Source organism: Thalassophryne amazonica, chromosome 12 (genome assembly GCF_902500255.1).
Source record: "Thalassophryne amazonica chromosome 12, fThaAma1.1, whole genome shotgun sequence".
In the NCBI taxonomy this organism is placed as follows: Eukaryota; Metazoa; Chordata; class Actinopteri; order Batrachoidiformes; family Batrachoididae; genus Thalassophryne; species Thalassophryne amazonica.
The window spans coordinates 9,784,976-9,797,175 of NC_047114.1; the positions used below are offsets into that span (position 1 = coordinate 9,784,976).

Below are 12,200 nucleotides of genomic sequence, written 5' to 3' on the forward strand. Positions count from 1 at the left end.
GTGCTGATCATTTGCTTGTGTTTAGAACAACCTCCAACACCTTCAAAGTTACTGCACACAAACAGCTGATATCATCTTTTTCTGGTGAGCAGATCAGCCAAACAACACGAAGACCAAAGTCTTTTCTGTCCAACATTTGGTTTTGGCTCCATGAAACAAGCTCTTGGACTGGCCTCACTGTCACTGCCATGCAGGCGAGCAGAACTGATCCAAGAACAGGAAGCTGAAATAACCAGTGAATGACTGTGTTCAGCCACATCTCATTCCTTCAGGATCCCATTCAGATCTTATTATGCCTCCACAGGCCATTTCGGTTAGATGGCTTTGAACAACTAAATGTGCTAGCACTCACCGGCCCAACCCTGTTTGTGAATAAAACTGAATAGAAGGTCTTTATTGTCAGAGGATTGTGCAAACACGATGAAATTAAAAGCACTACTCCCATTAGTGCTTCAAAGATATTTGCACAGTATAATACTTGTATTTGAGGTGAGCCTGTTCGCTAGTTCAGGTAGACATCTTGAGGCGTTTCTCCATATACGGTACCAGTCAAAGGTCTGGATGTACTTTCCCCTATTCACATACATGTATCACACCCACCAACTGCATGCAGTAGTGTTCAGAATAATCATAGTGCTATGTGACTAAAAAGATTAATCCAGGTTTTGAGTATATTTCTTATTGTTACATGGGAAACAAGGTACCAGTAGATTCAGTAGATTCTCACAAATCCAACAAGACCAAGCATTCTTGATATGCACACTCTTAAGGCTATGAAATTGGGCTATTAGTAAAAAAAAAAAGTAGAAAAGGGGGTGTTCACAATAATAGTAGCATCTGCTGTTGACGCTACAGACTCAAAACTATTATGTTCAGACTGCTTTTTTAGCAATCCTGTGGATCACTAAACAAGTATTTAGTTTTATAACCACAGTTTTTCATGATTTCTTCACATCTGCTAGGCATTAATTTTGTTGGTTTGGAACCAAGATTTTGTGCGTTTACTAGTGTGCTTGGGGTCATTGTCTTGTTGAAACACCCATTTCAAGGGCATGTCCTCTTCAGCATAAGGCAACATGACCTCTTCAAGTATTTTGACATATCCAAACTGATCCATGATACCTGGTATGCAATATATAGGCCCAACACCATAGTAGGAGAAACATGCCCATATCATGATGCTTGCACTACCATGCTTCACTGTCTTCACTGTGAACTGCGGCTTGAATTCAGAGTTTGGGGGTCATCTCACAAACTGTCTGCGGCCCTTGGACCCAAAAAGAACAATTTTACTCTCATCAGTCCACAAAATATTCCTCCATTTCTCTTTAGACGAGTTGATGTGTTCTTTGGCAAATTGCAACCTCTTCTGCACATGTCTTTTATTTAACAGAGGGACTTTACGGGGGATTCTTGCAAATAAATTAGCTTCACACAGGCATCTTCTAACTGTCACAGCACTTACAGGTAACTCCAGACTGTCTTTGATCATCCTGGAGCTGATCAATGGGTGAGCCTTTGCCATTCTGGTTATTCTTCTATCCATTTTGATGGTTGTTTTCCGTTTTCTTCCACACGTCTCTGGTTTTTTTTGTCCATTTTAAAGCATTGGAGATCATTGTAGATGAACAGCCTATAATTTTTTGCACCTGCATACAAGTTTTCCCCTCTCCAATCAACTTTTTAATCAAACTACGCTGTTCTTCTGAACAATGTCTTGAATGTCCCATTTTCCTCAGGCTTTCAAAGAGAAAAGCATGTTCAACAGGTGCTGGCTTCATCCTTAAATAGGGGACACCTGATTCACACCTGTTTGTGCCACAAAACTGACAAACTCACTGACTGAATGCCACACTACTATTATTGCGAACACCCCCTTTTCTACTTTTTTTTTACTAATAGCCCAATTTCATAGCCTTACGAGTGTGCATATCATGAATGCTTGGTCTTGTTGTATTTGTGAGAATCTACTGAATCTACTGGTACCTTGTTTCCCATGTAACAATAAGAATATACTCAAAACCTGGATTAATCTTTTTAGTCACATAGCACTACTATTATTCTTAACACTACTGTATATGCTCACACCACCTAACCACTATCTGCTCAAACTCACAATATATATGATTCACCAAACACTCCTCGTCTGACTGAAACATGGTAAATTTTAACAATAAAAGTGCCACAGTCAGCAGACTGCACAGTACCATACAGTTGTTATTGGACAGATCACAGTGGCGTTGCAGTTAACATGAACTATGTTGTAACCTTTCCTAATCCAAACCAAATGTTTCAAAATCAGACAGACGGTCAATCACTCAAGCAAATGATCAGACAAACAGATGTGACCTGGTGGTGGTGATCAATGTAAGCAATTTCTGAATGTGACTGTTTACAGGAACTTTTTTTTTTTTACCTGCCACCTGGTGCAGAACAAGGGTCCCTTCACACATAATACGAATAAGTACAAATCAGGGCGAATCATGGCGGAACAGCTCGTATGAGCGAACGACAAAAACATCAAGCCGACTTCGGGAGGGACACGTGGTCGGGCAGGCGTGAACAATCCCGGTGCGATGGTGTTGTGCACGAGCATGTACGAATCAGCTGCAGCGGGAAAACAATGCGTGCAACTGGAGCATGTGTAACCACATCACGTAGCTGCTGTGAAAAAAAACAGCGACATGCCACCCACGGGATTCGAATCTGAAATTTACAAAAGCTCTGATTACAAGCCATAAACTTTACCACTGTGCTACCATCGCTGGTAGCACAGTGTGGAAAAGGTGTGGAAAAATGCCTGAAATCAACAAGTTGGATGTATTTAAAAGAACACACACACCATAAAAAACATATTTTATTGAATCCCTTTTGTCAAGCGAACAATACAAGTATGAACCGTCTTTTACTCTGTAGATGACCCATGGTCATAGATGTACAGTCATGACATGAATGGAGCAGTGCGGTCTTCTTATCATGTCCACATCTACTGGTCTGGCGTGTCCGGCCGACGCATGTCTTGTGAATGCCTGACTCCGTGGTATAACTCACAAACTCGTAGCTTAAAACAGATAACCCGTAAGTTGAAGAGGAAATGGCGTCTCACTAATTTAGAAGATCTTCACTTAGCCTGGAAAAAGAGTCTGTTGCTCTATAAAAAAGCCCTCCGTAAAGCTAGGACATCTTTCTACTCATCACTAATTGAAGAAAATAAGAACAACCCCAGGTTTCTTTTCAGCACTGTAGCCAGGCTGACAAAGAGTCAGAGCTCTATTGAGCTGAGTATTCCATTAACTTTAACTAGTAATGACTTCATGACTTTATTTGCTAACAAAATTTTGACTATTAGAGAAAAAATTACTCATAACCATCCCAAAGATGTATCGTTATCTTTGGCTGCTTTCAGTGATGCCGGTATTTGGTTAGACTCTTTCTCTCCGATTGTTCTGTCTGAGTTATTTTCATTAGTTACTTCATCCAAACCATCAACATGTTTATTAGACCCCATTCCTACCAGGCTGCTCAAGGAAGCCCTACCATTATTTAATGCTTCGATCTTAAATATGATCAATCTATCTTTGTTAGTTGGCTATGTACCACAGGCTTTTAAGGTGGCAGTAATTAAACCATTACTTAAAAAGCCATCACTTGACCCAGCTATCTTAGCTAATTATAGGCCAATGTCCAACCTTCCTTTTCTCTCAAAAATTCTTGAAAAGGTAGTTGTAAAACAGCTAACTGATCATCTGCAGAGGAATGGTCTATTTGAAGAGTTTCAGTCAGGTTTTAGAATTCATCATAGTACAGAAACAGCATTAGTGAAGGTTACAAATGATCTTCTTATGGCCTCGGACAGTGGACTCACCTCTGTGCTTGTTCTGTTAGACCTCAGTGCTGCTTTTGATACTGTTGACCATAAAATTTTATTACAGAGATTAGAGCATGCCAGAGGTATTAAAGGCACTGCGCTGCGGTGGTTTGAATCATATTTGTCTAATAGATTACAATTTGTTCATGTAAATGGGGAATCTTCTTCACAGACTAAAGTTAATTATGGAGTTCCACAAGGTTCTGTGCTAGGACCAATTTTATTCACTTTATACATGCTTCCCTTAGGCAGTATTATTAGACGGTATTGCTTAAATTTTCATTGTTACGCAGATGATACCCAGCTTTATCTATCCATGAAGCCAGAGGACACACACCAATTAGCTAAACTGCAGGATTGTCTTACAGACATAAAGACATGGATGACCTCTAATTTCCTGCTTTTAAACTCAGATAAAACTGAAGTTATTGTACTTGGCCCCACAAATCTTAGAAACATGGTGTCTAACCAGATCCTTACTCTGGATGGCATTACCCTGACCTCTAGTAATACTGTGAGAAATCTTGGAGTCATTTTTGATCAGGATATGTCATTCAAAGCGCATATTAAACAAATATGTAGGACTGCTTTTTTGCATTTACGCAATATCTCTAAAATCAGAAAGGTCTTGTCTCAGAGTGATGCTGAAAAACTAATTCATGCATTTATTTCCTCTAGGCTGGACTATTGTAATTCATTATTATCAGGTTGTCCTAAAAGTTCCCTAAAAAGCCTTCAGTTAATTCAAAATGCTGCAGCTAGAGTACTGACGGGGACTAGAAGGAGAGAGCATATCTCACCCATATTGGCCTCTCTTCATTGGCTTCCTGTTAATTCTAGAATAGAATTTAAAATTCTTCTTCTTACTTATAAGGTTTTGAATAATCAGGTCCCATCTTATCTTAGGGACCTCGTAGTACCATATCACCCCAATAGAGCGCTTCGCTCTCAGACTGCAGGCTTACTTGTAGTTCCTAGGGTTTGTAAGAGTAGAATGGGAGGCAGAGCCTTCAGCTTTCAGGCTCCTCTCCTGTGGAACCAGCTCCCAATTCAGATCAGGGAGACAGACACCCTCTCTACTTTTAAGATTAGGCTTAAAACTTTCCTTTTTGCTAAAGCTTATAGTTAGGGCTGGATCAGGTGACCCTGAACCATCCCTTAGTTATGCTGCTATAGACGTAGACTGCTGGGGGGTTCCCATGATGCACTGTTTCTTTCTCTTTTTGCTCTGTATGCACCACTCTGCATTTAATCATTAGTGATCGATCTCTGCTCCCCTCCACAGCATGTCTTTTTTCTGGTTCTCTCCCTCAGCCCCAACCAGTCCCAGCAGAAGACTGCCCCTCCCTGAGCCTGGTTCTGCTGGAGGTTTCTTCCTGTTAAAAGGGAGTTTTTCCTTCCCACTGTAGCCAAGTGCTTGCTCACAGGGGGTCGTTTTGACCGTTGGGGTTTTACATAATTATTGTATGGCCTTGCCTTACACTATAAAGCGCCTTGGGGCAACTGTTTGTTGTGATTTGGCGCTATATAAAAAAATTGATTGATTGATTGATTGTGAATGGCGCGCCACAGGACAGACACTGCGTCATGTGGAACAGAGCTCACGTGGGTGATGTGACATTCAGACCACCCATTACGTGTTATGATCTGACCGTCCGTATCAACTGGGGCAGCCTGTCAGTGTGCACACTGTGTGTACTCTCCAGTCCATTGCAAAAGCAATATATGTTTTTATGTGTTTCCATGTGTGGACAGCAAGCACATACACACACGTGTCCGTCAAAACACTGGATTTGTTCTGCAGCTGTGACGTCCAGGACCAGAGATGTCAACAGGTGCTGCTGTTGACGTGTAAATCACATGTAAAATTCAAGCATCACAAATTCCAATACATCTACTAAAATGGCACCAATAAAAGGTTTAAAACATGCATATTGTAAGGCTTGTGACAAATCAAAAGCTGCCTCACACTGTCAGATAATCCATCACCCATATTAGAAGTTCTTTTAATTAGGTACATGTGTATGACCTAAATATGGTGTCCATTGCTGTGGATTATCAACTGCTTCTGGCTTGCGAGACTTTCCAGGCAGTAGTGCTGACTTTGCGCTTCGAGGAATGCGTTTATTTTTTGACAGTCCGGAATCTCCCTATTTAATGACGTACATGACATCCCCCCCCACCCCCTGCAACCTTGTTTTCAAACAGTATTCCTGTGACGAGTAGAAGTTAGGAAATTCCTTAGAAAATTGAACTGAAAAATTGCGTCAAACATTCGCTTGTAAAGGTGAGTAAGATAGGTTTTCAAATATATAACATATAATTCATTCATGCACTTTTCTGTGAAGTTTGGTGGTGATCGAAGCCTTCGCATGGATATTTTTATGATCCGCAAAACCGGTGTCAAGCCAGCAAGATGGCAGACATAACAAAATAGCCGGTTTTTAGCTTGGAAACTACTGTCAGAAAACAGTGTTTATACGGTGGATTGTTGGAAATCACACATTTAAATGAGATAATAATTAGATTTGACGAGTACCATCATTTTGAAATGTAAACAATGAGACACCGGTCACAGCTTTCTGGTGTTTTTCCCTTAAGAATACAAACGAAAATTACCAAGCTCTTACGGCATTCTTTCTTCATATGTGACATAGAACAAATATTTAAACGCCATTTTGAAGGTCTCTATAGGCTCTTTCCAACCACACCATTTCTGTTATAATTCCTTTAACTTTATTTTTTTTTATCATGTACCTATTTTAATCTCTCTACAGACTGAGGTTGCATATGTGTGAATTAAAGAGAGGCAATGTCTCTTTACCCACAAACTGTCTTAAGACGTGTCCTCAGATTATGGCCAGTAAGATGATTGCACATATCTAGATTGATGAAGTGGTGGTAGAAAGATCTCACCCTGGAGTTATTATGCATAACTGATTTAAGTAGAGAAGCTTGAATCCTCGACTGGACTGGGTTGCTTGACGTGAGGACGTTGATGGGACGGAAGTCTCTCCTGATGGCTCCCTTGACGACTCTCCTGATGACGTGAATGACTCATTACCATGAACAAAAGACTGAAACTGCTTTGACCTGAGTACCCCATTGTAAACAGGGGACAAAGCGTGTCTGAGACCCCCTCCCCGGTTAAGGCTGGGTTTCAACTGTTTTACAAAGACTGCTTCCTTGACACCTCTCCTAAACCATTTCTTCTCTCTGGCTAAGAGAGAGGAGACCTCCGTCCCATCATTAGGAGGGACAGCTGCCCTGTCATTAGGAGGGTGCTAACTAGAGCACAATAGGTGCTAATTAGAGCTATTGTTTAGTCACTAGCCTGTAGCAGTCGGCCTCTGTAGGAGGAGTCTGGTTAGGTTAACTCCAGCTTTTGTTGGCTTCTGTTTTATTCTTCTCTGTAAGAGTCAAGACGGAAGTCAAACTACCAGAGCAAGAATTTTAGCTGAGGAAGCTTCTGCGATTTGAAGCGAAACGTCCTCACGTCAAGCAACCCAGTCCAGTTGAAGATTCAAGCTTCTCTATTATGGAAACAACCTGGACAACTGAGAGCCTACACAGAAACTGATTTAAGGTATATCTTATATATTATATTCCAATTCTAAGGTGGAACTATGCTAGTATATGAAGGTATATCTAAATATCTAAAAAGGAAGAGTAAAATAGGAGAGTAGTAGAGTAGAGCCACTTAGGTGCCTGGTCTTGAGAACCAGGGATGGTAGGTTAAAAAGCTTTTTTATCCCATGGGAACTCTCCCTACCCACCCAAGCGGCTCAAGAAAAAGGTATATATAATATAATAAATAATAAGGCATAAGAAGGATAAGACATCACAGGAGAAGATTGTAGTATAGGTCATTTAGTATGTAGACTAGTAGTAAAATTAAATATAATTAGTAGGCTAAGCTATAAATCTGGTATTTTATTGTAGAAACAGAAGCTATGAGTGTGTAACTGTACTGGTATCTACCTAAAGTAACTCTGTTAGCATACTATAGGAAAATAAAAAGTATAATCATTATGCTATCAAATGGAAACCTAAGAACTTAGGTACTATATGTTGATATGTTTAAAGGAACACATAAACTGATGAATCATTAAAAAGCTACACCATGTAAAATAAAATTGTAAATTGCCAAAATAAGCTAGTTATAGCAGAAGAGCTAAATTAGCCGTTAATAAGCCAACCGTACCCAAAAAGCTAACATGATAAACAAAAACGTCATTAGTGTATAAAGTATAATAGCGTAGTTAAACCTACAGTAACGGTATTAACAAATACATATAAAATAAATGTGGACAAAAGTATGAAATAATGTGGGTTATCAAACACAAAAGAACTAACTATTTTGTAAGCTACGATGAACGTTGCTACAGCTGGCTAGATAAGCTAACATTAGCTGTTAGGTATAACTAATTGTACCCCACTCCTCCAATATTTACTTAAATATAATAATATTAACAGGGGGGGGAACAAGAAAAAGTAAAGCGTGTAGAAATGTATATGGAGACATAAGTACATTGCAGAAAAGAGAAAAACGGCGGCCGTTTTAATCACCAAATCTGCAGCTGCCAGCGTTACACATCTTGCTGTTTCATGTTATTGGTCATCTCTATCCAATGAATTCTCATTAAGTGTTAAATGGGGGATGTTCTTGTGTATTCATACAATCTGAGTCCACTTTTCAGCCTGCTGTGCCGAATCTTCTGCAGATTGCCGATATCTCTTTCAGATAGAGTAATTGTGTTTATACAATTATTCCGTCAATACAACACTGAAAATGAAACAACAAAAATAAATAATCAAACATACAATATCTTAAGACTGTAAGATGACAGCACTAATTTGAAAGTTTTTACAGCGATCATACTTTTAAAAGACTGAACAACAGTACTCAGTCAGTGCTGTTACTTATAGCCTAAAATCACTGCATTTATGCAGCAATTCCAACAATGTGCTTAAATTTTTATTTATCAATTTATTTTTTGAAACTTGAACATATGATGAGCTATTTTTATAAACAGATAAACAGACTGGATAATTGTCCTTTTTTATTCCTGCATGCATTCAAATATCAGTCACATCTGCTGCAGTCATCAGAGTTAACAGGTGTGTCACTGTCGCACAGGTGCCGCTGGTATGTTTAATATGTCCTGCCAGCTGTCAATCACAGAGAACATTTAATTACCAGGTAATTAATTTCCTGTTTGTCTGCATGGTAACATCAACCCTCACATTACAAAGAATGATTGTCTCACACGCACACACACACGCACACACACACACACACACACACACACACACACACACACACACACACACACACACACACACACACGCTGCACCTGTGCTGTGATTGCATGACAATCAAAATATGGTGCACATTTGAAATTTTGCATATGCGTTACGATCTCCCAAACATGACTGTGGGAACACAACATAAGTCGCACTGTTGTATTGCAGCTGAAATATAAAATAATGAAAACGGAGCAGAGGATGTTTGCTCAGATTTATCGTCTTCTTGCCCATTCTCTTCTTTAACGTTTCCCATAATCCCCCTGGTGGCCCCTTACACTTCCCAGAATGCACAGAGTTCCAGCATTTCAAAGCCATGCAAACAGTGGCTAGCGAGGATGTGGATGGCATCGATTCAACGAGATCTCGAGCGATTATGATGACACGTTCTCCCAAGTTAAGAGGGTTATCTAGAGGAGGTGTCACACCTGTGATGGACTTCTGCTGCACCCCGATGTTGTCTTGTTGTTCATACTTCATGAGATGTGTGTACAATGTGCCCTGAACCGGAACTCTGCTGAAACTGACCTCTTGCGTGTGTCACCGACGGCCAGACGGCGCAAGATTCACAACTGCGAAACAGTGAATGACTCTTATCACGTATTTCATAGAATAAAAGAAAACCAAAACAAAAGGGAACAAGGCCCTGGTTCTGTTTGTTTTTGTGACACACGTCACAGATGTGACGTTTGTATTCCTGTCAGACTGGAGCTCACACGTGGGCATAAACACTTTGAACTGTCAGGACAAACTGTTAAATTCTACAAAAAAAAAAATCATATCCTGTGTGTGTTGTTCTTCAGAGAATTCGAGCTGGACATCCTGAACGGCAGCTGGGTTGATGCTTGGGAGTGCCAGCAGATTACCCTCACACACTGTGACCTGACCTTTGACCTGGGCTCTGATGCAAACTATAACCTCCGTGTCAGGGCACAGTGCGACTCACAGGCATCGCCCTGGACCAAACTACACAGACCCTTCAACCGGAAAGAAAGTAAGACCTTAACGGTTCTGATACCAGCAATATTTTTCAATACTACTGTAGTGACACCTAGTGGTGAATAGAGGAGAAGCAGTTCAGAGCAGATCCAGCGCTTTAGCCACAAACTCAGCAGCGGAGACCAAGTTAAATCCACATCCATCTTTTTCATTTATTGACTGATTTGACACAGTCTGTACTGTACAGTCCTAGCCTGGCACTGAAAGATAAAAGTAGCTTGCATAGTATCACAAAGACATGTTCAAAGATCATTGGAGTGGAAACCAGAGACCTAGCTAGTTTTTGTGAACAGCAAATGGTGAGGAAGGCAAATTGTATTTTGTCTTCTCCCGGACATGTGCTGGCAGGTGAATTTTCTTTGTTGCCTTCGGGCCGTCGTTATGTTTCACCTGTCTGCAGGACGAATCGGTTGTTAAAATCTTTTATTCCTTCTGCTATCCGTCTTTTAAATTCCTTGTAAGGTGTGGATGTATGGGTATGTGGATGTAGTATGTTGCACATTTTATGTGGATGTAGTATGTTTTTTTTTTTTTGTGATGTGCCGGTATGCAGGCTGCTGAAATTAATTGCCCCTGGTGGGATGAATAAAGTTGTCTAAGTCTAAAGTCTGCCAGTATAGCCATTAGTTGGAATGATTATATTTGATATCTTTATTTTGTGGTTTATTGACCTCATGGCTCATGCCAGTGTAGCGGCTGCTCTGCATTGTGTATGATTCCTCCCACTCATCCCCCCCGGACGTGAACTCACAATCTCCAGTTGCCAAACAGTTGCCCCAAGGCGCTTTATATTGTAAGGCAAGGCCATACAATAATTATGTAAAACCCCAACGGTCAAAACGACCCCCTGTGAGCAAGCACTTGGCTACAGTGGGAAGGAAAAACTCCCTTTTAACAGGAAGAAACCTCCAGCAGAACCAGGCTCAGGGAGGGGCAGTCTTCTGCTGGGACTGGTTGGGGCTGAGGGAGAGAACCAGGAAAAAGACATGCTGTGGAGGGGAGCAGAGATCGATCACTAATGATTAAATGCAGAGTGGTGCATACAGAGCAAAAAGAGAAAGAAACAGTGCATCATGGGAACCCCCCAGCAGTCTACGTCTATAGCAGCATAACTAAGGGATGGTTCAGGGTCACCTGATCCAGCCCTAACTATAAGCTTTAGCAAAAAGGAAAGTTTTAAGCCTAATCTTAAAAGTAGAGAGGGTGTCTGTCTCCCTGATCTGAATTGGGAGCTGGTTCCACAGGAGAGGAGCCTGAAAGCTGAAGGCTCTGCCTCCCATTCTACTCTTACAAACCCTAGGAACTACAAGTAAGCCTGCAGTCTGAGAGCGAAGCGCTCTATTGGGGTGATATGGTACTACGAGGTCCCTAAGATAAGATGGGACCTGATTATTCAAAACCTTATAAGTAAGAAGAAGAATTTTAAATTCTATTCTAGAATTAACAGGAAGCCAATGAAGAGAGGCCAATATGGGTGAGATATGCTCTCTCCTTCTAGTCCCCGTCAGTACTCTAGCTGCAGCATTTTGAATTAACTGAAGGCTTTTTAGGGAACTTTTAGGACAACCTGATAATAATGAATTACAATAGTCCAGCCTAGAGGAAATAAATGCATGAATTAGTTTTTCAGCATCACTCTGAGACAAGACCTTTCTGATTTTAGAGATATTGCGTAAATGCAAAAAAGCAGTCCTACATATTTGTTTAATATGCGCTTTGAATGACATATCCTGATCAAAAATGACTCCAAGATTTCTCACAGTATTACTAGAGGTCAGGGTAATGCCATCCAGAGTAAGGATCTGGTTAGACACCATGTTTCTAAGATTTGTGGGGCCAAGTACAATAACTTCAGTTTTATCTGAGTTTAAAAGCAGGAAATTAGAGGTCATCCATGTCTTTATGTCTGTAAGACAATCCTGCAGTTTAGCTAATTGGTGTGTGTCCTCTGGCTTCATGGATAGATAAAGCTGGGTATCATCTGCGTAACAATGAAAATTTAAGCAATACCGTCTAATAATACTGC

At 40.6% G+C, this 12,200-nt stretch overlaps 1 protein-coding gene across 1 annotated transcript in view; it reads left to right on the forward strand.

The window, feature by feature from the left end:
• The window catches only part of crfb16 (cytokine receptor family member B16), a 51,407-nt gene that overhangs the window by 18,565 nt on the left and 20,642 nt on the right, over positions 1 to 12,200 (forward strand). The window contains exon 4 of the mRNA XM_034183767.1: positions 9,979 to 10,169. Within this exon, the coding sequence (XP_034039658.1) occupies positions 9,979 to 10,169 (191 nt within the window). The remainder of the gene's footprint in view (positions 1 to 9,978; positions 10,170 to 12,200) is intronic.